The sequence below is a fragment of the Vespula vulgaris genome, chromosome 15, assembly GCF_905475345.1.
Source record: "Vespula vulgaris chromosome 15, iyVesVulg1.1, whole genome shotgun sequence".
Classification (NCBI taxonomy): Eukaryota; Metazoa; Arthropoda; class Insecta; order Hymenoptera; family Vespidae; genus Vespula; species Vespula vulgaris.
The window spans coordinates 1,728,866-1,755,912 of record NC_066600.1 but is presented as its reverse complement, the minus strand read 5'-3'; the positions used below and the strand labels follow the sequence as shown (position 1 = coordinate 1,755,912).

The window sequence follows — 27,047 nt, the reverse complement described above, 5'->3', positions numbered from 1 at the left end:
TGAGTGTTAAAATAACGGTGACTCTACACTAAATTCGCGTTCGCGGCGTCCACGTACCAACCGAGAATTCAGGCGGCTAACAGGAGGAGGGTCAGTCCACGCTTACGGATAGCAGATCCATACCACTCGGCAGCACACGAACCGACACACGACCGGTCATTATTCGGTTTAGCAATCAAACGAAGTCCATTACCGTAGGACTTTTATTCGCGCCCGAGAACACCACGTCTCTGCCTGCCGACACAGGCGTGAGTGTTCTTCCTATCTTACCCGTATTCGCGTCTAGCAATCGATTATGAGACGAACCATTCGACGATATATCGGAACCTCGCCGATATATCGAAAACCGCGAAGAAGAGAAAGAGGAAAAGAAAGCCGAAACATGCGCGCACGTGAATACGACAATACTCAGAAGAATAGAAGGAAAGGATATCCGGAAATTATAATGAAACGCATAAACCTCTGAAAACCATGGAATGGAAGTGAAAAGATGAACGTAGAAGATCGGTACACCCGATGGAAACCAGAATACCAAAATCCAGCTCGATTTTTCGGTAGAGAAAGAAGGAGACCCGCACGGAAGCCCACGCCCAAGGGCCCATCCCAAGGGACCCACCCGACAGAAACTATGATAATTAATCTCGAATAATTATATCAATTATTATAGAGCTAAGGATTTCAAAGAATAGAAATGACTGTGAATTTACTAATGAATATGAAGTGTAAGCAAGAATGTAAAATGTACGTTCTTCGATGTTCAATTTGGAATCACATAGAAGAAATTTTAGAAAGGAATTAGAGAACGCAGCCATTCGCTCGGCAATACTTGCACAATATAAGATTTTGACGAAACGCAAGTACTTCCGACCCAGGTCCCACCGCGTGGAGGTTGCTGCAGTTGGAGACCCGCGGACTAACGGTGACTCTAATTTTTACTATCACTACTACTATCAAGAAAGCAAAGCAACGGGGCGACCTCCACTCCCGACGAATTCAAGCCTCCAAACGCTAAAATTGCAGCCCCATGCGTCTCCGCATTTGGGAACCGACTTACGCATAGCTCAACTATCCAACATCGGAAGCTTCGATCACCACTTAAGCACGACCGATCGTGCTTTCGCGACAAACGCCGGAACCCAAAATTGAATCTACCGCAGTCACGATACTTACGCGAGCATTCCGGAAACACTCACGCGAATATGTTGAATGCGTTAGAGCCAAGTTTGGACTTAATCGCGCCCGAGAACACCAACGCCTATGCCAGCCGACATAAGCGAGTGTTCTTCTATCTTGCCCGAACGGGAGAAAAGAAATCCTTCTACGCCTGAGGTAGAAAGATTCTTTAAACACCCGTGTAAAAATCTAAATCCCTCCATGGTCCTTGGCCGATGAAACGGATGAGGCTGGTGCAAGTTCACGGACTAGCGGGGACTCTACTCTAAAATCCACGATCCGAGATGCCTTTCCGCTTCGGGAGCTTCGGGCTTCTCAGCAAACTGGAGATGTATAAAACCCCGCTTACAGATTGCTCCACTGTCCACACCGTCGGCTTCAGACATCTCGAGACACGACCGGTCGTGTCTATCTTTCGGTATTTCAAAGAACAAAACGAAGTCCTCGGCAGGACTTAATCTCGCGTCCGCGAACACCCACGCGCGTGCCGGCCGTCACGCGCGTGAGTGTTTTACCTATCATTCGCGTACGGAAGCAAGGAGACATACCCTCCCTGCATATAATAAAGATTATATGCAGAAAGGTTCCTTTAACTCCCGTGTAAGAATCCCACGATGATCCGTGCCTCGATCACCTATCCTGAAACAGAAAAAGAATAAAAGAAGAGATAAATGTAAGAGTACAAATTAAAAAGACAGTAAAAATTAAATATAGCAGCGAAAACTAAAAAGTTAATAAAAATTAAATATAAGAACAAAAATTAAAAAGCTAAAACTGAAATATAAAAGCAAAAATTAAAATGTTAATAAAAATTAAATACACAAGCAAAATTAAATATAAAAGCAAAAGATAAAAGTATAATAGAAATTAAATATAAGAACAAAAATTATATATAAAATTATATACAAAAGCTTCCCTGTAAAAATTTAATTTCTCGATGATCGGTCCCTCGATGATAAGTTCCACGATGATCTAACCTGAAACAGAAAAAGTATGAAACAGAATGAGAAATTGAGAAGAATGAGAAATAGATAATGAAAATAAGAAAAGAGAAGACAAACGGAAAAAGGAAAAAAGAACGTAAAACTTGTGTAAGTACGCGTGAGAAAAATAGAATTCCGTACGATGTATGTGTATCTCGAAGATCGGTTCAGTCGACGATAATCAGAATACCATAGTTGAATTCGATTTTTCTTTGGTGAAAGAACGAAACCCGCCTAAGGCCCACACCCGAAGGCCCCTCCCAAGGGTCCCACCCGAGACTAATAATTAATAATAATTGAATAAGAGTAAATAGGAATGACAGCGAACGTAGGAATTACAGAAAAGTTTTCTGTATGTTTCTAAAAAATTAGTTTAGATTCTCAACAAATTATTTTAGAATTCTCCTATATTCAATCTATTCATCTGTTAAAGTATGATCAGTAACGTGACATGAAATTAATTCAACGTGTAATTGAAATTAGGCAGAAAAGAGACTTCGGAAAAAGATTGAAATAAGCAGCCATTCGCCCGGTAGTATTTGTGCTATATAATTATATATATAATTTAGTTATAAATATTACATAATATATAAAATATAGACATAGGTTTTAATATATAGCAAATACTACCGACCCAGGTCCCACCACTAGGAGGTTGCTGCATCTGAGGACCCACGGGCTAACGGGGACTCTACTCTAAAATTCGCGTGACCGGCGTGATCAAATAATCGGCGTTCTATTAAACGAAGTCCCCGGTAGGACTTTTAATCGCGCCCGAACACTCCCGGGAGTGTCGTAATAACGGTGACTCTACTCTAAATTCGCGTTCGCGGCGTCCACGCACCAACCGAGAATTCAGGCGGCTAACAGGAGGAGGGTCAGTCCACGCTTACGGATAGCAGATCCATACCACTCGGCAGCACACGAACCGACACACGACCGGTCATTATTCGGTTTAGCAATCAAACGAAGTCCATTACCGTAGGACTTTTATTCGCGCCCGAGAACACCACGTCTCTGCCTGCCGACACAGGCGTGAGTGTTCTTCCTATCTTACCCGTATTCGCGTCTAACGATCGATCATGAACCGAACCATTCAACGATAAATCGGACCTGCGCCGATATATCGGAATCCGTGGAGAAGCGGAAATGTGGAAGAGACAGAGGAAAAGAAAGCCGGAACATGCGCGCACGTGAAAATCATAGAACTTGAAAGAAAAGAAAGAAAAGATATCCGGAAGGTGCAATGAAACACGTGCAGATATGAAGGAGATGAGATTGAAAAGAAAAGATGGACATAGAAAAGAAAAGAAAAGAGAAGATGAATTTGACCAAAGTCGGAATACGAAAATCGTGCTGGATTTTTAGTAGTAGAAGAAGGAGACCCGCACAGAAGCCCACGCCCATGAGCCCCACTCATGGGACCCACCCGAGAGAATCTATAATAATTAGTCTCGAATGATTACTTCAATAATTACATAGCTATGCGAATAAATGAATAAAAATGACTGTGAACTTAATGCTGAATAAACGAAAGATATAAGAAACAATGTGAAATACAAATTGGAATTACATAGAAAAGATTTTGGAAAAGTCTTTGAAGCGTGCAGCCATTCGCTCGGTAATACTTGTATCTCATAAGATTTCGACATAACGAAAGTATTACCGACCCAGGTCCCACCGCGTGGAGGTTGCTGCATGTAGAGACCCGCGAGCTAACGGGACTCTACTCTAAAATCCACGATCCGAGATGCCTTTCCGCTTCGGGAGCTTCGGGCTTCTCAGCAAACTGGAGATGTATAAAACCCCGCTTACAGATTGCTCCACTGTCCACACCGTCGGCTTCAGACATCTCGAGACACGACCGGTCGTGTCTATCTTTCGATATTTCAAGAACAAAACGAAGTCCTCGGCAGGACTTAATCTCGCGTTCGCGAACACCCACGCGCGTGCCGGCCGTCACGCGCGTGAGTGTTTTACCTATCATTCGCGTACGGAAGCAAGGAGACATACCCTTCCTGCATATAACAAACGTTATATGCAGAGAGGTTCCTTTAACTTCCGTGTAAAATCCCACGATGATCCGTTCCTCGATCACCTATGCTGAAACAGAAAAAGATTTATTCAAGAAATTAATATAAGAGCAGAAATTAGAAAGATAATAAAAATTAAATATAAATGCAAAAATGAAAAAGATAATAAAAGTTACATATAAGTGCAAAAATTAAAAAGATAATAATAATTAAATATAAGTGCAAAAATTAAAAAGATAATTAAAATTAAATATAAGTGCAAAAATTAAAAATGTAATAAAAATTAAATATGACAGGAAAAATTATATGCAAAATTATATGGAAAAATACATTTATATTTAAAAACTTCCCTGTAAAAATTTAATTTCACGATGATCGGTCCCTCGCTGATTCATCTCTCGATCATTTAACCTGAAACAGAAAAACTGTTAAAGAAGAAGAGGAGGAGAAAAAAGAGAGAAGACGTAAAGAAAGAAGAAGAGAAAAAGAGCTTCAGAAGATGCCGAGAAGGCAGCCCGCCAAAAGGCCCACACCCGAGGGCCCCTCCCAAGGGTCCCACCCAAGACTTTAGACAGAAAAGAGATTTTGGAAAAAGATTAAAATACGCAGCCATTCGCCCGGTAATACTTGCGCTATATGATTATATATATAATTCAGTTATAAATTTTATATAATATATATAATTTAGTTATACATTTTAGATATAATTTAGACATAGATTTCCATATATCGCAAGTATTACCGACCCAGGTCCCACCGCGTGGAGGTAGCTGCATCTGGGGACCCACGGGCTAACGGGGACTCTACTCTAAAATCCACGATCCGAGATGCCTTTCCGCTTCGGGAGCTTCGGGCTTCTCAGCAAACTGGAGATGTATAAAACCCCGCTTACAGATTGCTCCACTGTCCACACCGTCGGCTTCAGACATCTCGAGACACGACCGGTCGTGTCTATCTTTCGATATTTCAAGAACAAAACGAAGTCCTCGGCAGGACTTAATCTCGCGTTCGCGAACACCCACGCGTGTGCCGGCCGTCACACGCGTGAGTGTTTTCCCTATCATTCGCGTACGGAAGCAAGGAGACATACCCTTCCTGCATATAACAAACGTTATATGCAGAGAGGTTCCTTTAACTTCCGTGTAAAATCCCACGATGATCCGTCCCTCGATCACCAACCTGAAACAGAAAAAAAGAAAAAGAAGAGATAACTGTAAGAGTACAAATTAAAAAGACAGTAAAAATTAAATATAGCAGCGAAAACTAAAAATTGAATAAAATATGAATATAAGAACAAAAATTAAAAGTTATAAAACTTAAATATAAAAGCAAAAATTAAAAAGTTAATAAAAGTTAAACATAAAAGCAAAAATTAAAAGTATATTAGAAATTAAGTATAAGAACAAAAATTATATGTAAAATTATATGCAAAAGCTGTCCTGTAAAAATTTAATTGCACGATGATCGGTCCCTCGATGATCTAACCTGAAACAGAAAAAGTATGAAATAGAATGAGAAATAGATATAAAGAAAATACGAAAAGAGAAGAAAAACAGAAAAATGAAAAAAGAAGGGAAAATTTGCGTATGTACGCGTGAGAAAAATAGACTTCCGAACGATGTGTGTGTAACTCGAAGATCGGTTCAGTTGATGAAAATTAGAATATCATAATTGAATTCGATTTTTCTTTAGTGAAAGAACGAAACCCGCCTAAGGCCCACACCCGAGGGCCCCTCCCAAGGGTCCCACCCGAGGGAAGATAGAGAAGTTAATGAACAACTTAATCAACAATTTAAAATAATTGTTCAATCTTCAATATACAGCCATAAGCTGGGTAATCTGGAATCCTGTAAGGTATCCTTCCTGTAAAAGTGAATGGAAAATATGTTATGTATTTAAATCCTCTTGTTTCACTCCCATGTACACTTTTATTCAGTGCACTTTCAGTGGTCCTCACAAGTGCCATATTTTATACCTTTCGAAATAACTATTTTAATATAAAACTTGATTTTATAAAAATAAAATTACGGATTAATTGAACTTTAGAAAAGAAATATGAGGAAAATTTATTACTCTTTACTACTTTAATTATCAAAATGTATAAAATACGTAAAAATTCTATTCGCAAACGCGTGGCAATGTGAGATGGGACACGGAATGAACAGATCTTCGTAGTTTCTGAAAATTATATTATTATTATTATTATTATATAAGAGCATTTTGAGTGACAACATGATATAATTAAAATATGACTAAGAGTCATTCTCGAAGTGTTCTGTCGAAACTTCGAAAATATCTCTATAGTCTAATAGTTGCCCTCTTGAGCCACAATTTGTGGGGGCCTCTTCGGCACATAGCCTCTTCTTTGCTTCGTGCCCTAACAACTACTATAGAACAATTGAACTATCGTCAACTATCGCCGAGAAACTAGAACTATCTCTTATTCTAAAACGTCGAAGAAAACTAACGAATCTAACGCAACTCTAAACCAATCCTGAAACGAAAAATCGAGAAAGCATCGGTAGAGAAACGAGAATTAATATATTAATTGCTGAAAATCCTAAGCTAAAAGTCGATTAACTTATTCAATGTTATACGCGGTGTGATTTTACAAGTCTCTTTGTCTTTTCTCTACTCTACTTTATTCTTTCAAAAGCAATGACTCTATCTTTTCTTTTATCAATAAAATTGATTTATCTTTATCTAAAAATGTAATGAAAAATCATTGGACGCTCCTTCTTACAAGCGATTATTGAATTATTAGAAAATAAATTATACATTCTCGCTTGTAATCCAGAAACTATCCATCGCGAATGTCTTCTTGCTTATCTATTATTAAAATTCGCGAATATCGCGATTTTTGTACTATTTTCGCGGGACAAAATTATTTAAAAATGCATTCACATAATAAAAATTTCAGATAATTGTAATAATGCGTTTGAACAAGAAGACTCTATCCTAATCTAATAAATAATTCAAAAAATTAACGAACCATTCACGAGTAAATTTCCGAAGAAATTTACTCGTGGTCACTCAATGCTCATCTACTAATAAATTACAACCAATCACCCGTGCCGATTCGGACCTTTCGTCCTCGACATGATTGAGTGATCGGAGGAACTTAAAAATTAACTCACTACTTAAGAAGTTCTGCGATGGCTCCAAAACACTGGACCGCGATTTAGGTTGAAATTGAGGGTGGATGATTTGTAGTTGGTTGAACATGAGGTAGGTTGACATCAAAGTTGGTTGAGATCCTCTTCAGTGATGCACTGACTCTAATTCGCGATAGTTACTTATTAACGAACGGTCACTGAGTTTACTTAACGCAACTCTACTATATTTTACAAGTACAGTCTGTGCGACTGTTAAAAAATCAAAAACTACGCGAACAAACACTGACTCTAAGGACTGCATTGCACGCAGTCTATGCAAAAACACTTATGGTTTAAATCGCGAACCGCGAACGAACAAACACTGCTTCTACTTCGCGATAAATTTATTTTAGCGATGCTAACACTCGATTACATCTTTGCAACGCGCGCTATTGCAACGAGGTTCTGAAACAAAAATACAAATGAAATAATTAGTATCATTGTAAACTGTATAAATCATTCAACAAATATATGATAGAAAAATATACTTACTTTAAGTCTTCGATAATACTCGCTCGAATTTGGCATCGTGCGAAAATTTCTAAGTACACTCTTGGAGATAGAATTTTCAAAGTCCCCCAAAGGTGTGAAAATATCCAAGTCCACTCATGGAGATAGATTTTCAAAGTTCCCTAAAGGTGTGCAAGTTTCTAAGTTCACTCATGGAGATAGATTTTGTCTTTCAAAGGTGCGAAAATTTCTAAGTCCACTCATGGAGATAGAATTTTCAAAGTTCCCCAAAAGTTTGAAAATTTCTAAGTCCACTCATGGAGATAGATTTTCAAAGTTCCCTAAAGTTGTGCAAGTTTCTAAGTTCACTCATGGAGATAGATTTTGTCTTTCAAAGGTGCGAAAATTTCTAAGTCCACTCATGGAGATAGAATTTTCAAAGTTCCCCAAAAGTTTGAAAATTTCTAAGTCCACTCATGGAGATAGATTTTCAAAGTTCCCTAAAGTTGTGCAAGTTTCTAAGTTCACTCATGGAGATAGATTTTGTCTTTCAAAGGTGCGAAAATTTCTAAGTCCACTCATGGAGATACAATTTTCAAAGTTCCCCAAAAGTTTGAAAATTTCTAAGTCCACTCATGGAGATAGATTTTCAAAGTTCCCTAAAGTTGTGCAAGTTTCTAAGTTCACTCATGGAGATAGATTTTGTCTTTCGAAGGTGCGAAAATTTCTAAGTCCACTCATGGAGATAGAATTTTCAAAGTTCTCCAAAGGTTTGAAAATTTCTAAGTCCACTCATGGAGATAGAATTTTCAAAGTTCCCTAAAGTTGTGCAAGTTTCTAAGTTCACTCATGGAGATAGAATTTTCAAAGTTCTCCAAAGGTTTGAAAATTTCTAAGTTCACTCATGGAGATAGATTTTCAAAGTTCCCTAAAGTTGTGCAAGTTTCTAAGTCCACTCATGGAGATAGAATTTTCAAAGTCCCCCAAAGGTGTGAAAATATCCAAGTCCACTCATGGAGATAGATTTTCAAAGTTCCCTAAAGGTGTGCAAGTTTCTAAGTTCACTCATGGAGATAGATTTTGTCTTTCAAAGGTGCGAAAATTTCTAAGTCCACTCATGGAGATAGAATTTTCAAAGTTCCCCAAAAGTTTGAAAATTTCTAAGTCCACTCATGGAGATAGATTTTCAAAGTTCCCTAAAGTTGTGCAAGTTTCTAAGTTCACTCATGGAGATAGATTTTGTCTTTCAAAGGTGCGAAAATTTCTAAGTCCACTCATGGAGATAGAATTTTCAAAGTTCCCTAAAGTTGTGCAAGTTTCTAAGTTCACTCATGGAGATAGAATTTTCAAAGTTCTCCAAAGGTTTGAAAATTTCTAAGTTCACTCATGGAGATAGATTTTCAAAGTTCCCTAAAGTTGTGCAAGTTTCTAAGTTCACTCATGGAGATAGAATTTTCAAAGTTCTCCAAAGGTTTGAAAATTTCTAAGTCCACTCATGGAGATAGAATTTTCAAAGTTGTCCAAAGGTTTGAAAATTTCTAAGTTCACTCATGGAGATAGATTTTGTCTTTCAAAGGTGCGAAAATTTCTAAGTCCACTCATGGAGATAGAATTTTCAAAGTTCCCCAAAAGTTTGAAAATTTCTAAGTCCACTCATGGAGATAGATTTTCAAAGTTCCCTAAAGTTGTGCAAGTTTCTAAGTTCACTCATGGAGATAGATTTTGTCTTTCAAAGGTGCGAAAATTTCTAAGTCCACTCATGGAGATAGAATTTTCAAAGTTCCCCAAAAGTTTGAAAATTTCTAAGTCCACTCATGGAGATAGAATTTTCAAAGTTCCCCAAAAGTTTGAAAATTTCTAAGTCCACTCATGGAGATAGAATTTTCAAAGTTCCCCAAAAGTTTGAAAATTTCTAAGTTCACTCATGGAGATAGATTTTCAAAGTTCCCTAAAGTTGTGCAAGTTTCTAAGTTCACTCATGGAGATAGATTTTGTCTTTCGAAGGTGCGAAAATTTCTAAGTCCACTCATGGAGATAGAATTTTCAAAGTTCTCCAAAGGTTTGAAAATTTCTAAGTTCACTCATGGAGATAGATTTTGTCTTTCAAAGGTGCGAAAATTTCTAAGTCCACTCATGGAAATAGAATTTTCAAAGTTCCCCAAAAGTTTGAAAATTTCTAAGTCCACTCATGGAGATAGATTTTCAAAGTTCCCTAAATTTGTGCAAGTTTCTAAGTCCACTCATGGAGATAGAATTTTCAAAGTTCCCCAAAAGTTTGAAAATTTCTAAGTCCACTCATGGAGATAGAATTTTCAAAGTTCCCCAAAAGTTTGAAAATTTCTAAGTCCACTCATGGAGATAGATTTTCAAAGTTCCCTAAAGTTGTGCAAGTTTCTAAGTCCACTCATGGAGATAGAATTTTCAAAGTTCCCCAAAAGTTTGAAAATTTCTAAGTCCACTCATGGAGATAGAATTTTCAAAGTTCCCCAAAAGTTTGAAAATTTCTAAGTCCACTCATGGAGATAGAATTTTCAAAGTTCCCCAAAAGTTTGAAAATTTCTAAGTTCACTCATGGAGATAGATTTTCAAAGTTCCCTAAAGTTGTGCAAGTTTCTAAGTTCACTCATGGAGATAGATTTTGTCTTTCGAAGGTGCGAAAATTTCTAAGTCCACTCATGGAGATAGAATTTTCAAAGTTCTCCAAAGGTTTGAAAATTTCTAAGTTCACTCATGGAGATAGATTTTGTCTTTCAAAGGTGCGAAAATTTCTAAGTCCACTCATGGAAATAGAATTTTCAAAGTTCCCCAAAAGTTTGAAAATTTCTAAGTCCACTCATGGAGATAGATTTTCAAAGTTCCCTAAAGTTGTGCAAGTTTCTAAGTCCACTCATGGAGATAGAATTTTCAAAGTTCCCCAAAAGTTTGAAAATTTCTAAGTCCACTTCTGGAGATGGATTTTCAAAGTCCCCCAGAGTTGCGAAAATTTCTAAGTCCCCGAAAGCACAGAGTCGAAGTCTGAAACAAAAGAAATAGTATAGCATGACGAAAATATGAGTGATAGAATATTGTACTTGCGTATACTCCTCCTTAACACTCTCTCGGGCGGCTTCTGCGAAAATTTCTAAGTCCACTCGAGGAGACAGATTGTCAAAGTCCGACGAAAGGGCGAAAATTTCTAAGTCCACTTCTGGAGATGGATTTTCAAAGTCCCCCAGAGGTGCGAAAATTTCTAAGTCCCCGAAAGCACAGAGTCGAAGTCTGAAACAAAAGAAATAGTATAGCATGACGAAAATATGAGTGATAGAATATTGTACTTGCGTATACTCCTCCTTAACACTCTCTCGGGCGGCTTCTGCGAAAATTTCTAAGTCCACTCGAGGAGACAGATTGTCAAAGTCCGACGAAAGGGCGAAAATTTCTAAGTCCACTTCTGGAGATGGATTTTCAAAGTCCCCCAGAGGTGCGAAAATTTCTAAGTCCCCGAAAGCACAGAGTCGAAGTCTGAAACAAAAGAAATAGTATTGCATGACGAAAATATGAGTGATAGAATATTGTACTTGCGTATACTCCTCCTTAACACTCTCTCGGACGGCTTCTGCGGAAATTTTTATGTTCTCTCATCGAAGTCCAAAACACAACTGAACTAGTAACGGTAATAGTCGGTCAAAAGTCCAACTACGTTGTCGTCTCACGAGGCCAAGTATCCCTACTCCCAACTTGAATCTAAAACAAAACAAATCGTACAAAATATTGAAAGAATGAGTGATATAATTATGTACTTATATTAACTCTTCTCTATTAGTTCCGAGGAATGCGTACTACGAGAACTGCGAGGCGTACCCTTCGGAATTCAAGGCAAGACTGAATCAGTAACTGTCGGTTCGTTTATATTGCCGCCAGGGGTGGGAGAGTATCCCCACTACTCTATCTCATTCTAAAACAAAACAAATCGTACAGAATATCGAAAGAATGAGTGATATAATTATGTACTTATATTAACTCTTCTCTATTAGTTCCGAGGAATGCGTACTACGAGATCTGCGATGCGTACTCTTCGGAATTCAAGGCAAGACTGAATCAGTAACTGTCGGTCTGTTTATATTGCCGCCAGGGGTGGGAGAGTATCCCCACTACTCTATCTCATTCTAAAACAAAACAAATCGTGCAGAATATCGAAAGAATGAGTGATATAATTATGTACTTATATTAACTCTTCTCTATTAGTTCCGAGGAATGCGTACTACGAGATCTGCGATGCGTACTCTTCGGAATTCAAGGCAAGACTGAATCAGTAACTGTCGGTCTGTTTATATTGCCGCCAGGGGTGGGAGAGTATCCCCACTACTCTATCTCATTCTAAAACAAAACAAATCGTACAGAATATCGAAAGAATGAGTGATATAATTATGTACTTATATTAACTCTTCTCTATTAGTTCCGAGGAATGCGTACTACGAGAACTGCGAGGCGTACCCTTCGGAATTCAAGGCAAGACTGAATCAGTAACTGTCGGTCTGTTTATATTGCCGCCAGGGGTGGGAGAGTATCCCCACTACTCTATCTCATTCTAAAACAAAACAAATCGTACAGAATATCGAAAGAATGAGTGATATAATTATGTACTTATATTAACTCTTCTCTATTAGTTCCGAGGAATGCGTACTACGAGAACTGCGAGGCGTACCCTTCGGAATTCAAGGCAAGACTGAATCAGTAACTGTCGGTTCGTTTATATTGCCGCCAGGGGTGGGAGAGTATCCCCACTACTCTATCTCATTCTAAAACAAAACAAATCGTACAGAATATCGAAAGAATGAGTGATATAATTATGTACTTATATTAACTCTTCTCTATTAGTTCCGAGGAATGCGTACTACGAGAACTGCGAGGCGTACCCTTCGGAATTCAAGGCAAGACTGAATCAGTAACTGTCGGTTCGTTTATATTGCCGCCAGGGGGGGGAGAGTATCCCCACTACTCTATCTCATTCTAAAACAAAACAAATCGTACAGAATATCGAAAGAATGAGTGATATAATTATGTACTTATATTAACTCTTCTCTATTAGTTCCGAGGAATGCGTACTACGAGATCTGCGATGCGTACTCTTCGGAATTCAAGGCAAGACTGAATCAGTAACTGTCGGTCTGTTTATATTGCCGCCAGGGGTGGGAGAGTATCCCCACTACTCTATCTCATTCTAAAACAAAACAAATCGTGCAGAATATCGAAAGAATGAGTGATATAATTATGTACTTATATTAACTCTTCTCTATTAGTTCCGAGGAATGCGTACTACGAGATCTGCGATGCGTACTCTTCGGAATTCAAGGCAAGACTGAATCAGTAACTGTCGGTCTGTTTATATTGCCGCCAGGGGTGGGAGAGTATCCCCACTACTCTATCTCATTCTAAAACAAAACAAATCGTACAGAATATCGAAAGAATGAGTGATATAATTATGTACTTATATTAACTCTTCTCTATTAGTTCCGAGGAATGCGTACTACGAGAACTGCGAGGCGTACCCTTCGGAATTCAAGGCAAGACTGAATCAGTAACTGTCGGTCTGTTTATATTGCCGCCAGGGGTGGGAGAGTATCCCCACTACTCTATCTCATTCTAAAACAAAACAAATCGTACAGAATATCGAAAGAATGAGTGATATAATTATGTACTTATATTAACTCTTCTCTATTAGTTCCGAGGAATGCGTACTACGAGAACTGCGAGGCGTACCCTTCGGAATTCAAGGCAAGACTGAATCAGTAACTGTCGGTTCGTTTATATTGCCGCCAGGGGTGGGAGAGTATCCCCACTACTCTATCTCATTCTAAAACAAAACAAATCGTGCAGAATATCGAAAGAATGAGTGATATAATTATGTACTTATATTAACTCTTCTCTATTAGTTCCGAGGAATGCGTACTACGAGAACTGCGAGGCGTACCCTTCGGAATTCAAGGCAAGACTGAATCAGTAACTGTCGGTTCGTTTATATTGCCGCCAGGGGTGGGAGAGTATCCCCACTACTCTATCTCATTCTAAAACAAAACAAATCGTACAGAATATCGAAAGAATGAGTGATATAATTATGTACTTATATTAACTCTTCTCTATTAGTTCCGAGGAATGCGTACTACGAGATCTGCGATGCGTACTCTTCGGAATTCAAGGCAAGACTGAATCAGTAACTGTCGGTCTGTTTATATTGCCGCCAGGGGTGGGAGAGTATCCCCACTACTCTATCTCATTCTAAAACAAAACAAATCGTGCAGAATATCGAAAGAATGAGTGATATAATTATGTACTTATATTAACTCTTCTCTATTAGTTCCGAGGAATGCGTACTACGAGATCTGCGATGCGTACTCTTCGGAATTCAAGGCAAGACTGAATCAGTAACTGTCGGTTCGTTTATATTGCCGCCAGGGGTGGGAGAGTATCCCCACTACTCTATCTCATTCTAAAACAAAACAAATCGTACAGAATATCGAAAGAATGAGTGATATAATTATGTACTTATATTAACTCTTCTCTATTAGTTCCGAGGAATGCGTACTACGAGAACTGCGAGGCGTACCCTTCGGAATTCAAGGCAAGACTGAATCAGTAACTGTCGGTCTGTTTATATTGCCGCCAGGGGTGGGAGAGTATCCCCACTACTCTATCTCATTCTAAAACAAAACAAATCGTACAGAATATCGAAAGAATGAGTGATATAATTATGTACTTATATTAACTCTTCTCTATTAGTTCCGAGGAATGCGTACTACGAGAACTGCGAGGCGTACCCTTCGGAATTCAAGGCAAGACTGAATCAGTAACTGTCGGTCTGTTTATATTGCCGCCAGGGGTGGGAGAGTATCCCCACTACTCTATCTCATTCTAAAACAAAACAAATCGTACAGAATATCGAAAGAATGAGTGATATAATTATGTACTTATATTAACTCTTCTCTATTAGTTCCGAGGAATGCGTACTACGAGAACTGCGAGGCGTACCCTTCGGAATTCAAGGCAAGACTGAATCAGTAACTGTCGGTCCGTTTATATTGCCGCCAGGGGTGGGAGAGTATCCCCACTACTCTATCTCATTCTAAAACAAAACAAATCGTACAGAATATCGAAAGAATGAGTGATATAATTATGTACTTATATTAACTCTTCTCTATTAGTTCCGAGGAATGCGTACTACGAGAACTGCGAGGCGTACCCTTCGGAATTCAAGGCAAGACTGAATCAGTAACTGTCGGTTCGTTTATATTGCCGCCAGGGGTGGGAGAGTATCCCCACTACTCTATCTCATTCTAAAACAAAACAAATCGTACAGAATATCGAAAGAATGAGTGATATAATTATGTACTTATATTAACTCTTCTCTATTAGTTCCGAGGAATGCGTACTACGAGATCTGCGATGCGTACTCTTCGGAATTCAAGGCAAGACTGAATCAGTAACTGTCGGTTCGTTTATATTGCCGCCAGGGGTGGGAGAGTATCCCCACTACTCTATCTCATTCTAAAACAAAACAAATCGTACAGAATATCGAAAGAATGAGTGATATAATTATGTACTTATATTAACTCTTCTCTATTAGTTCCGAGGAATGCGTACTACGAGAACTGCGAGGCGTACCCTTCGGAATTCAAGGCAAGACTGAATCAGTAACTGTCGGTCTGTTTATATTGCCGCCAGGGGTGGGAGAGTATCCCCACTACTCTATCTCATTCTAAAACAAAACAAATCGTACAGAATATCGAAAGAATGAGTGATATAATTATGTACTTATATTAACTCTTCTCTATTAGTTCCGAGGAATGCGTACTACGAGAACTGCGAGGCGTACCCTTCGGAATTCAAGGCAAGACTGAATCAGTAACTGTCGGTTCGTTTATATTGCCGCCAGGGGTGGGAGAGTATCCCCACTACTCTATCTCATTCTAAAACAAAACAAATCGTACAGAATATCGAAAGAATGAGTGATATAATTATGTACTTATATTAACTCTTCTCTATTAGTTCCGAGGAATGCGTACTACGAGATCTGCGATGCGTACTCTTCGGAATTCAAGGCAAGACTGAATCAGTAACTGTCGGTCTGTTTATATTGCCGCCAGGGGTGGGAGAGTATCCCCACTACTCTATCTCATTCTAAAACAAAACAAATCGTACAGAATATCGAAAGAATGAGTGATATAATTATGTACTTATATTAACTCTTCTCTATTAGTTCCGAGGAATGCGTACTACGAGATCTGCGAGGCGTACTCTTCGGAATTCAAGGCAAGACTGAATCAGTAACTGTCGGTTCGTTTATATTGCCGCCAGGGGTGGGAGAGTATACCCACTACTCCATTTCATTCTAAAACAAAGCAAATCGTACAGAATATTGAATGAATGAGTGATATAATTATACTTACATTAACTCTTCTCTCTTACTTGAGGAGGATTGCGATGTCTACTCGCCGAAATACAAAGTAAAACTAAACTATGTACCGTCAAAGTCAATCAAAAGCTCGACTTTGTTGACGTCTGGGGATGCGAAATATCCCCATTTGGCAATTTAATTTTAAAATAATATAATTTTTATAAAGTAGTGAAAGGATGAATCCTATAATAATAACTCTTCGCTATTTCTTACGGATCACGTGTATGTTGAGCACTTTGATGTGCTCTCGCTGAAGTACAATTCAAAACTCAACTAGAAGTCGACAAAGTCAATAAAAAATCCAATTTTGTTGTCGTTACGCGTAGCTATGTGTCGCCAGAGCAGAATTTAATCTGACCTAAACTCAATTGTATACATTTTTCAAGAAATGTATTATATTGCGTCGTACCTGGCTTAATATCTCGTTGATACTGAAAAGAAAAATATCCTGAGGAATTTTCGATGTTCTGTCGTCGGAAAATGGGTTAAGTCTGATCCTACAAGTGTCCAAATCAATAAAAAATTCCATTTTCAAACAACGACCGCACGATCAAATTGTAACTCTTTTTAAATAAATTTTATTTTATTTTATGTTTAATATGTGTATCGTACTACGAAATATCTAAATAAATGTGTTACAATTTAAATATTAGTTTAATATGTTGCATATATAACGTACATTATGTAATTAATTATAAAATTATCGACAATATAGCTTATTTTTATTTATCCGGACGGTAAGAATTATTTTTGACGTTTACTCGTTGAAATATATAAAGAAATTGATTGATATTATCTGATACCGGAAGGAATTGTTTATTCTAACCTGCGAATACGTAGTAAGAGATCTGCGATGTTCTCTTCTCAATTTTAGGCTGATTGTCATCTAACCAAATTTCACAAACTTTTTGTTCTTAATTATTGTTTTGATCACTTACAATTACAATTAAATAAATATGATAATGAAAAGTATTAATTATTCAAGATTACTTGTACAAAAGAAAGAACTAACGTCTTTACTGTCGTGGTTATTTGAAATAAACTAACTGTCGAAGTCATTGACTTACTAATCGTTTTTATAACTCTTACATACAGCGACTTAAACTTGAATGTTTTTACCTCATGATCGTTCATACGAGATTAGCTTATAATGTTAACTGCTTTGTATTTCTTATCGTATTTTATCGGTATTAAATGTATCTAAATTATCGAAAATACTGTTCTGTTGAGAATTCACGCATAAAAAATCATGATGCGAGATGACACATGAGAATTCATATTCAGAATTTTTTTATCTTTTATCGCACGATTTTGATTAACATAAAAGAATGTATAGATGTGTTTTTTCATTAATCATTTAATAATGTGTAAATCAATCTTCTATATACAGCAACGGTAAAAATAGTTTTGTAACACTAACACCTAACAGCGATAACTCTTATTAGATATATATATTTTTAAAATATTACGATGCGCGCGCATTGCATATGTCGTACAAGTATTTAGTTTGGTGATGATCAGCGACAGACGATAAGTGCATCAGACGTGATGGATTATATTCCAGAACTTTTAATACCACCCACTTCATCGGATTATCAACCTATTACAGAAAAAGAAGCTTCTGATTTGAAACAATTGATAGAAGGTTGTGACTATGCCGTTTCAAATGCTGAACTCTTTATGGAAACACTTTCCAAAGATCTATCCATTCTTGATGGGGTAATATGTCATTTTATTGATTATGAATAGAATAATAAATGTTTTAGTGAATTTCAAGTTTATGTAATTTATATCATTAATGAGCTGACAATATTATTATTTGTTATTGCTTTATCAATATTATATAAGACGTGATATATGTTCATAGGAAAATGTACGGTTAGTCTTAGGTTCCGAGCCCCAAGTGACACAGTTAATGAAAAGTATTGAGGCTGCTGTAGAAGAAGCTTCTATAGTTGAAGCTCGGCTTGCAGCTTATGATGAGGCACTTGGAAGAATCAGAGAAGTTATGGCACGTGTTGGACAAAAAAATCAGGCAATACATACAGCTAACAATAATGCTAGTTTTCTATTGGAACAATTAAGTGCAGCGATTGTAAGTATATAGGTCTAAATATAAGTAGATAAATGAAATTGTTGATCATAAAATTTTTTTGAAATATTTTTTGTTATTTATTATTATAGTCGCAGCTTGATATACCTGCAAATTATCAGCGTATTTTAAATGAAGCTGAGCTTCCAGGTGGACGAGAAGAACTTAGTCTTGCAGGAGCAGCACTCTTGAAAGCAATGATAGCACCTTTACCGCTTGGTCTTGATAAACTAAATGCAGTAACCGAGCAGAAAAAGCGTCTGGAAAAACTGAAAACAAAATTTTCGGTTATTGTTGCGAGACATTTGAACAATCTTTTTATACATTTGGTACTTACTACTTTTTTGAATTTCTATAAAAAGATTCTTTATTTTTCTATTGTGTCAATGATATTTATATTTTATAAGATATAAACTGTGCTAATATATCTTCATTTTTTATAGGGTAATGATACTGGAGAAAATATAACTTCTTCAGAGTTAATTCTTCCAACACATGAAGCTGTTCATCATGAATTAGAACCATATACTGAATTAATGCAGTTATTAAGAGCTTTAGATAATAAAGCTTTCTTGCAACTTGCTAAAGTATATAGGGATACAATGAGTAAATTGTACAAGAGAGATTTAAAACACTTTTTTGAAATAGCAAAAAATAAACTCATCAATAAACGATTACAAGGTAAAGAAAAGTACAGCTTTTAGCTTTTTTATCTTTGATATATTATTTATGCAAATGTTATTTTTACCTTAGTTCATGCTTCCAAATCTAGTGGACAAAAAGCTGAAGACTTAATTAATCCAGCACCCATGTGTCTTCTTAGCTCGGAAATTTGGCCACCTATAAGTGAAGGCCGTTTTTTAGATTCAGTATTAGATTGTGTATTATCTCAGATGCAGCCAGTATGCCTTGCAGAACAGGCTTTTTGTATTTCATTTCTTCAATTAGATTCTGTTCTTACACCTTCAAATGTGAGACATGTTGTATCTAATTATAATATTATTTTACATTATTAATTAAATATTAATATACATATTTTGAATCGTTTCACTAGAGCAACGAAATGGAAGAAACAGAATGTGCAAATAATGGTGCTGCAAGTCCTGGCTCAGTAACTTCAACAGCAAGTAAAAAATTAGAGCGGCAAGTAAATGAAGAAGTACGTGGTACAATGTCAGCTATATTTCCATCTCTGGAAACAGAATTAAATAACTTTATTGCCTTTTTAGACAAAGTTGATAGTTTGTGAGTATATTTGTATAACATAAAATCGAAATTTATACGAACAAGATTACAAATTATTTTATAAATTTTATGTTACAATATAGAATGCCATTTTATGTATTAAACATATAACGTTTATGTATTATTTTCAGTTGGTGTATGTATGTCTTAGTTCGTTTATCACAACACGTTATGTCGGCTCAAGATACTGGATCCTTTTTATCAATGACTTTTGCATCTGCCTTAATTCAAGTAAAAAGGGCTTTTGATAAATTTATGCAAGCACAGCAACAATCAATTTTAACAGATACTAAAGTTAATCGACGACATAAATGCGGTATATTGCCATATGTTGCAAATTTTGGACTTTTTGCAAAAACAGCTGAAAAAATTTTCAAACATTCTGATAGGAAGGTCGATTTAGAAAAATGGTATACTAAATTAGTTGGCACAATATTTGAAGCTATTGTTATTCATAGTAAAGAACATCATAAAACACCACCTGAGGTCATAAAAATGGGTATGTAATTTATGTCTGTTTTGTAAGTTCTTTAAACTTACTTTTATTTTTTTTTTTTTTTATTTTTTTTAACGTCATAAATTCAAATTATTTTTTATTCCAGAAAACTTCCATCATATGTATGATCTCTTATCACAAGTAAAAATCTCAGTATTAGATCAAGAACGCAAGGAAGCGAAACAAAGATATCAGGAAGCACTTCGTGCATATGTAATACAATATTTTGGTAGACCTCTAGAAAAACTTAATGTTAGTTTTATGTATACGTGTGTGTATTTTATAAAAATTACGCTATATGTATTACGTTATATCCGACTCAAATGTGCACTTTATTTATTAGCTTATCAAAGATACGAACAAATTTTTTATACAAAAATTGTTTACGTGAAAAAGAGAACCACAATGATGTAATCGAATCTTTTGTTTCATAAAGTCATTATCCATCAAGATTTTTACGCCCTTCACCTTTTTAAATGGAACAGTACATATTAGCTCTATCTTATAGTACATTGTAAGTACTTAAATCCATTATAATAAATTTAACAAGATATAGTACTTACACTTTTTTTAATGTATTTACTAAATGTTGCAAGCAGCATAAAAAAAGTCGAATACATCATTGTACTTACTTCTATGAATCAAACTGTTATATGAATTTTATCGTATCTTTAATAGTCTGAGAAATGATTATGTGTATTGCATGCACCTAACTTGGGATATTGCGTGTTATATATATATATAATGTATGTATGTATGTATGTACGTATGTATGCAACATGTGTACATATGATGTAATTGAGTCTTAAAAAGACAATTCAATAATGATAAAATTTTCAGCTCTTCTTTGAGGGTGTACAAGCAAAAGTTGGAGCTGGTGTAAAAGAATCAGAGATTAGTTATCAAATGGCTTTCAGTAAACAAGAACTTCGACGAGTTATAAAGGAATATCCTGCTCGAGAAGTAAAAAAAGGCTTAGAAAATTTATATCGTAAAGTTGAGAAACATCTTTGTGAAGAAGAAAATTTATTACAGGTATTATTTTGAATTAGCAACATTTTATATATTATATTATTGTAAATTTTATATAGATGAAATTAAAATTATTATTACACAGGTCGTTTGGCGTGAAATGCAAGGTGAATTCATCGCCCAATACAAATACATTGAAGAATCAGTGCAACGTTGTTATCCAGACAGCATGGTGAGACTTGAATTTACGACTCAGGATATCTTAGAATTTTTTTCAGAAATCGCCCGATCACATTAACAATAGGATGTAACCTGTTATGTTTGATACAACAGTATTAAACAATGTAAATATTCTTTGACGTGTAATTATACGTATTACTGTTATATATAATATGATATAGAATAATATTTATGATTATTTTAATATTATTGTCTTTTTTCTGTGCCTTAACAATCGATACTTCATTGAATTATTATGATGATATTTATTTATAAAGTGCACGACAAAAACAAAGTTTTAAGTTATTTTATTTACACTGAATAAATGGTTTATAAACATTCATCGTAAATATAAAACATGAAAATATACACAATTTACAATTGTAGGCCATGGGCAGAAAAATTGACAAATACGTACGCACAGAGAGCGAAGACTTATTTAAATTACTTTGAGCAACTTTTCATTTCTTTTATTCGTTAATGCAAAAATTGTTTAATACATCATTGATCAAATAAAAAATAAGTAAATGAATTCTTTCGTAAATTCATTATTCTCCGATATACATGCACATTTGCTCAATTTTTACATGAAAGAGTTACTCGAAGTATTGTGTTGAAGTAATTCACTCTAAGTGAATTGCGCAATGTCGCTTAGATCAGAGGTATTTTCTAGCAAAACGTATAGATAGATCGTTTACATGACAAGTACCACTTTAGACCACAATATTTCAATCATTTTTTGAGTAAATTGACGGAAATAGAAATCTGTATTTGTAATTATTGTATAATGTTTTACGTAGCATACATATACGTTACTGCAATAGATCCGTCATGTTAATATAAATAGTATTACTTGTCAATTGATATCAGTAGCAATTTTCATCATAGTTAGACAAATACTAGACAACAAACACTAACTAGATAGTTGTTGGCCCCCTCCTAACAGTGTTATATATTTAGTGCCTTCCTTAATTAATTTTTATCTCTTCCTACTTATTATTAATGTAAATTTGTTGACTTTGTATTAATACTTACATCTCAGGATCCATTATCTATTTCTAAAACAATATATGTATGATACATATGAAGCATCCAGTAAACAAATTTTTGAGCAGACTTTTAAACTGCACCCATTAACAAAATACATCAATATGATTCCAATTATTTATAGATTACACAGAATAGCTATACTATATTGTGCATACACATCAATATTCTTGTTGTAACTTGTAAAATTACTTTCAAAATACAGCTTTAGCTGAGTTCAAATCCTGCACCAGCTTCTATTGCATATAGAAGCTTTTCACGTAATGTTTTTTCATTAGGAAAATCAGGAAGTTTTAGAAGATTCATGCAGGTACTAGAAGTTGGCAAGCGGTCTACACTGCCAGCATGTTGGATACAGAAAGGTGGATCAAGCTCCTAAAATCAAAAAAATATAGATGATGTAATTTATATGCCTATATTTATAATAAAATAAAAAGTGAATCGTAATAATAAGATTTCATTAATAATAATAAATATAATCTAATACCTTAAATCCAAGAAGAGGTGGCCTGCTACAGCTTGTAACAAATTTCAATAGCTTACTTTTTTGTTGATCATTAAATTCGTTTACAACTTTCCAGAAGGCAGTGATAGTTGGATGATCAGGTGTATATCCTCCGGTGTAATTTGTATGTAATTTTAAATCATTTACATCTACAGGAATTTGCGCTCCTGATATTAATACTTGAAGTTCTTTGTTATTAAACATTTGTAACCATTCTAAGGGAACTACACTGCCAATACCTTGCTTAAACGCATAGCATTGTGCCCTAATTTGTTTATTCAGTTTGTAATCTGCCATCAAATGTATGTATTCAATACGATTATGATTAGTGACAGGAATATTAGCACCACTCGGTTTTAATTCATCTATTCTTTTCTCTCCTAATTCATCGGATAATACGGTAAAATCCAATTCGAGATCAGTAACATCTCCTTTATAACTTTTTAAAGATAAAAGATTTGTATACATGATTGGATCCAAAGAAGCTAAATGATGAGCATCAACGTCAGATTGAAGTCCAACGATTTTTGATAGGAAAAATTCTGCAAATGGAAGCTCTACTAATAAATTTTCATATAAAGCTTTTCCAAGAATTCTACCAATAAAATAATAGTGTTTCGGGAAATCATCCATTAACAAATGTACTGTTGGATTTGGATACAGCATATTGTCTTTTGTATGTTTAAAAAATCCTCTATTAGGGTCAAAACTTGTTTTCAATAATTCCGATAAGAATTCTCTAAACAGTCCTCCACCATCTACACCAGATTCTTCTAATCCAGCTGTATTAACGAATTGAACGCGCATTTTTAATCTTAATTCTGGCTCATTTTCTGGTGATAATTTTTCAAATGCATCTTCATACAAATAATTTCTTCTTACAGTTATTTGGATTGATGGTTTTTGGGCAAAGTGAGTAAACTCACCTTGCTGCTCTGTTTTATCATGATAAATTAATGATTGAAATACTACAACGCGATCATTAAACGGTATAACAAAAGGCATCTCACGAAGTAGTGTTAAAGTTCGAACTTCTTTTGCTGACAAAGGTGGACCCTCTTTCAGGTCTTCTCGCGTTAAACCTCTCAGTCCTTGAAATGGTACATAGCCTCTAAGTCTGCGTCTGCGAAATGTAAAGTCTTGTGGCTTATCTACAGGAATAACAATATTTGATGTAATCCAATGATCTGGAGGACAAAATGGTCTTCTTAAATTTCTTGTATGTAATTGACGTAATAGACCAACAGTAACTTTAAATAAATGTGTCCTTATGTGTGTTATTAAAGGTGTTCGTATTGTACACGATGAACCCAAAGCATTCTTATAATCTTCTCCAATAGCTGGTCTTGTATCAGGAAAAGCAAGTTCGACCAAACCCAAACATACTTCCTTCAAGTGAATAGATAATGTCACTAATTCTGTTGTAGTGAATGGCATAGCCTGTTGAGTATTATCATTCGATATTTGATCTGATTCTTGAATAAAAAATTCTGAATCATGTAATGTTGCAATAAGTAAAGAAAACAACGAACAAAACACATCTAGCAATGGAACTATTTTTTTTGAATCCTCTGCAGAAAGAGGTATACCACGTGAAATAACTTGCAGTAATGGAGCAGCTCCTCCAAATACAGATGCTTGATACACTGACAACAATGCTGTCCATAAATATTTTAAAAATTCAGGTTTAAAAGCAAGCATGTATAATAGCTTGTACTTGTGTGTAGCTAGCTTATTATGAATTAATAAGTTATGGCATAGTTCACACAATGGTTGTAGAATAGTAAGATCCTGACCTTGATCAAGTATTTGAAGTATTCGATACACATGCTGTTGTTCATTGAGCATGTCGATACATTCTTGTAATGTATCACCTTCTTCAAGATCAAGCATACTAGTATTATATTCACTATCTGAATCTTCCATGTCTTCTATATGTTCATCAGTGATTATTTCAGCAGGTATAATGGCAGAACTCATTGAAGCAAGAATCTGGAGGTAACTGATTGGAGTGGTTTTAAACTTGGATAACACTATGTTAATAAAAAATGTATAATTAATATATTTTTATTAAATTTAACAATTATTGTCATAAAATAATTTGAATACTTACTGACTTGTTTGGATTCTAAAGACAAAATCGAATATAGTAAACTTAATGTTGGCTCTATTCCTGATTGATTGATACAATTAATTAATTGTATAAATGGAAATTCTGGAAATTCTGCTAGAGCTGGTATAATGAACATTTTTATAGCACTTGATAATCTTGGTGATAATATGTTCTTACAAAATTCTTGTAAAATTAATACATAATGTCCATTTTTTTGTTCCAAATAAAAAACTAACTGTAAAGGTCGCAGTAGCATATTCAGCAAGCATTTTGATATTGGTGTTGGAGCAACAGATGATGATTGTAACATTGGTGGAACTTTTTCATCTATTAAAGTTCGTAATTGCTCAAAATATCTATGTTTTATTAGATAAATAAATATACTTTCAAAATATAAATCATTATTTTTATGAAACATTTTCTCTGTAACTTCTTCATCTGTAAATACTTCCATTGCTCTTAATGGAATAGCCAATGAATATGCTCCACCAATTGATATTTCTGAATTATATTGCATACAAATACGAAGAATCCACCTATAATAATAATTAAAAATATATATTTTATAAATAATTTATATTTTTGTTAATATAACTAAAATGTAAATGTACTAGTAGAAATAAAAGTATGGTATATTTCATTAACAAATTATTTGTTTGTTTATATCACATATATACAAAGATCTTTTATTTTATGTATGATAATAAACATACCGTAACCTCCATAACCATTCAGCAGAATGTAAACATTTTAATTTGATTTCTTGTTGATATTTAAGAAAATGTTGTAATATCAAAATAAGTCTATTTGCATCCAATGTGCGATTATAAAAAAATAATAATTTTCGACATTGAGATACTAATTCTTCCAGATTTAAACTTCTTTGCCCAATTGTTTGCTGTACTTTATCAAACTCTGATCTTACATGCATACGATTAATTTTCCTAATTACAAAGCTACGAATATAAGCTTGTATTTTTACAGCAGCATCATGTCTTTTACGTTGTTGTTGCCGCTTTAAACGTTCTAATTGTGCATGTTGTATGAAAATTGCTTTCTCATCTCGTTTACTAGCTCCAGATAAATTTTGTTGCGGTTTACGTCTATAATCTCCTTCAAAACTATACATTTTGACTTCTGCTTATCAGACCAACATCCCTTGTTGTAAAATTTCTGTAATCGGTTTTAATAACACTTGGTAACTAATTATCAAAAACTATAGTTCCAAAAAAATTTTCTACAATTGTGAATTAAGTCATAGATATAAACTATAATTGCATTAAATTACATTATACAAGAGAAGACTAGTAAAGGTTTTATTTAATGCTATTAAAGAACTTAATTAAACAATTATTAATTTACTCACTTTTATGGCAATATTAGCCAGTAATTATAAGTTAAGATCATATCATTAATTTTCACAAAGGAATTTTCGAATTTTTTCTTCTACTAACTTTTTTTACAAACAAGGTTAAAATAGAAGATAATTTTTGTTTTTGTTCGTATAATTCTGTCACTTAAGGAAATGCCTGAATAAACGATATATTATGACGAATATATTTATATACCTTTATATGTCAACAAAATATAATAATTTACTGCAAATTACAACTATACGGCCACTCGTTTAATACTCGCCATAAACATATTTCAACAGTCATGTTGATCATGCTGACAGCGCGCACGCGTGTGGATTCCAGTGTCGCCAATCCACAGGTAGGGTAAATGTGTTTACACATTCTAGCGCTCTTCTAAGCGAAATGTGAATATATATGTACATATATATACGCAAGGATGCGTGCTTATGATCAGCCAATAAGCAAACGAGTAAAGATGACGTATTTGTCACGTGGTATCACATATAAACAGTTTATATACTCTAGCATCTAACTAACTTGAAAAAAATAGATTTCTGGTTATTTTTTTCTATAAGATTACATAGATAAATGATATGCATCTTCGGTTAATATAATATAATTATAAATCGTAATATATATATATATATATATATATATATATATATATGTGTGTGTAAAATTATTAAAAATATTTCTATTCAATACAGTTACTACAAGATATTAGTAAGATTCATATTTTTCATAATATATTTCACAGATATGAAATTTAATTCGA

The 27,047-nt window shown here is 34.9% G+C and overlaps 2 protein-coding genes and 1 non-coding gene across 55 annotated transcripts; 1 reads left to right on the top strand and 2 right to left on the bottom strand.

The window, feature by feature from the left end:
- Positions 1–10,020: 10,020 nt before the first annotated feature.
- On the bottom strand, positions 10,021–16,151 carry LOC127069256 (uncharacterized). 50 transcript variants are annotated; one of them, XR_007783436.1, is made up of 16 exons: positions 15,834–16,036; positions 15,644–15,737; positions 15,412–15,526; positions 14,990–15,104; positions 14,146–14,260; positions 13,935–14,049; positions 13,724–13,838; positions 13,534–13,627; positions 13,302–13,416; positions 13,091–13,205; positions 12,880–12,994; positions 12,479–12,572; positions 12,247–12,361; positions 12,036–12,150; positions 11,825–11,939; positions 11,630–11,728 (listed from the first exon to the last, which is right to left on the bottom strand). It is a non-coding gene; the product is annotated as an uncharacterized LOC127069256 (transcript). The 50 variants fall into 50 exon arrangements; XR_007783408.1 differs by lacking the exons at positions 14,990–15,104; positions 15,412–15,526 and adding an exon at positions 15,201–15,315 and having other exon boundaries at positions 15,623–15,737; XR_007783434.1 differs by lacking the exon at positions 15,412–15,526 and having other exon boundaries at positions 15,623–15,737.
- A 1,568-nt stretch (positions 16,152–17,719) lies between these two features.
- On the top strand, positions 17,720–21,454 carry LOC127069273 (exocyst complex component 1). Of its 2 annotated transcripts, none has more exons than XM_051006074.1 (10): positions 17,720–17,944; positions 18,093–18,320; positions 18,410–18,646; positions 18,761–18,998; positions 19,071–19,288; positions 19,372–19,562; positions 19,694–20,061; positions 20,165–20,310; positions 20,899–21,093; positions 21,176–21,454. In XM_051006074.1, exons 1-10 carry the CDS (start codon positions 17,774–17,776, stop codon positions 21,326–21,328), a joined length of 2,145 nt encoding a protein of 714 aa, XP_050862031.1. In that variant the 5' UTR covers positions 17,720–17,773; the 3' UTR covers positions 21,329–21,454. The 2 variants fall into 2 exon arrangements, with proteins under 2 accessions (XP_050862031.1, XP_050862032.1); XM_051006075.1 differs by having other exon boundaries at positions 17,796–17,944; positions 18,109–18,320.
- Positions 21,172–26,721, bottom strand: LOC127069269 (ubiquitin-protein ligase E3C). 3 transcript variants are annotated; one of them, XR_007783452.1, is made up of 6 exons: positions 26,281–26,705; positions 25,628–26,087; positions 24,915–25,450; positions 22,784–24,834; positions 22,285–22,671; positions 21,172–21,342 (listed from the first exon to the last, which is right to left on the bottom strand). XR_007783452.1 is itself a non-coding variant. In XM_051006064.1 (5 exons), exons 2-5 carry the CDS (start codon positions 26,041–26,043, stop codon positions 22,504–22,506), a joined length of 3,171 nt encoding a protein of 1,056 aa, XP_050862021.1. In that variant the 5' UTR covers positions 26,044–26,087; positions 26,281–26,721; the 3' UTR covers positions 21,172–22,503. The 3 variants fall into 3 exon arrangements, 2 of the variants coding, with proteins under 2 accessions (XP_050862021.1, XP_050862022.1); XM_051006064.1 differs by having other exon boundaries at positions 21,172–22,671; positions 26,281–26,721; XM_051006065.1 differs by having other exon boundaries at positions 21,172–22,671; positions 26,483–26,707.
- Between the last annotated feature and the right edge of the window lie 326 nt (positions 26,722–27,047).